This window comes from Corvus brachyrhynchos, unplaced genomic scaffold (assembly GCF_000691975.1).
Source record: "Corvus brachyrhynchos isolate BGI_N302 unplaced genomic scaffold, ASM69197v1 scaffold47, whole genome shotgun sequence".
NCBI classification, from domain to species: domain Eukaryota; kingdom Metazoa; phylum Chordata; class Aves; order Passeriformes; family Corvidae; genus Corvus; species Corvus brachyrhynchos.
In genome coordinates this window covers 721,124-721,598 of record NW_008239292.1, presented here as the reverse complement: position 1 = coordinate 721,598, position 475 = coordinate 721,124, and the positions used below count along the sequence as shown (strand labels likewise).

The window sequence follows — 475 nt, the reverse complement described above, 5'->3', positions numbered from 1 at the left end:
CCCCCCCAGCCCCCCCCAGAGAGCCCCCAGCCACAGCCTCCCACTGGGTTAATTACAAGGCCAATTAAGGGTTAATTAAGGGTTAATTACAGGGCGTGGGGAGGGGGTTATTGCTACCTAGGAAGGGGTGACAGGGGACACAAGGGACAGTGAGGGACCCCCACCCTGGCAAGGGGAGAAGGGGGTCCCCGGGGGGGGTGGGGGCCGGGCCACGGCAGCTTCTGGGTGTGACCCCCCAAAACCCTGCATCTCCCCATCCCCAGTCCTGGGGGTCCCCACCTGGGACAGGGGGGTCTTCCCCACGGGGAAACTGAGTCAGGGGGCTGCAAGGGACGGGGGGACCCCGTTTTCCCCACGTCCCCCACGTGGTGGGGGGGCAGAGCCCCCTGGGGTAATTCGGGGAGGGGGCGAGGTTCTGGCAGTGACTCAGCTGTGTGGGGGCTGTGCCCCCCATGGAACCCCACTGGCTGCTTCT

At 66.5% G+C, this 475-nt stretch overlaps 1 protein-coding gene across 1 annotated transcript in view; it reads right to left on the bottom strand.

The window, feature by feature from the left end:
* Positions 1-82: 82 nt before the first annotated feature.
* Positions 83-475, bottom strand: part of MPP2 (membrane palmitoylated protein 2) — a 3,346-nt gene continuing 2,953 nt past the window's right edge. Inside the window, exon 7 of the mRNA XM_017740490.1 lies at positions 83-117. Within this exon, the coding sequence (XP_017595979.1) occupies positions 83-117 (35 nt within the window). The remainder of the gene's footprint in view (positions 118-475) is intronic.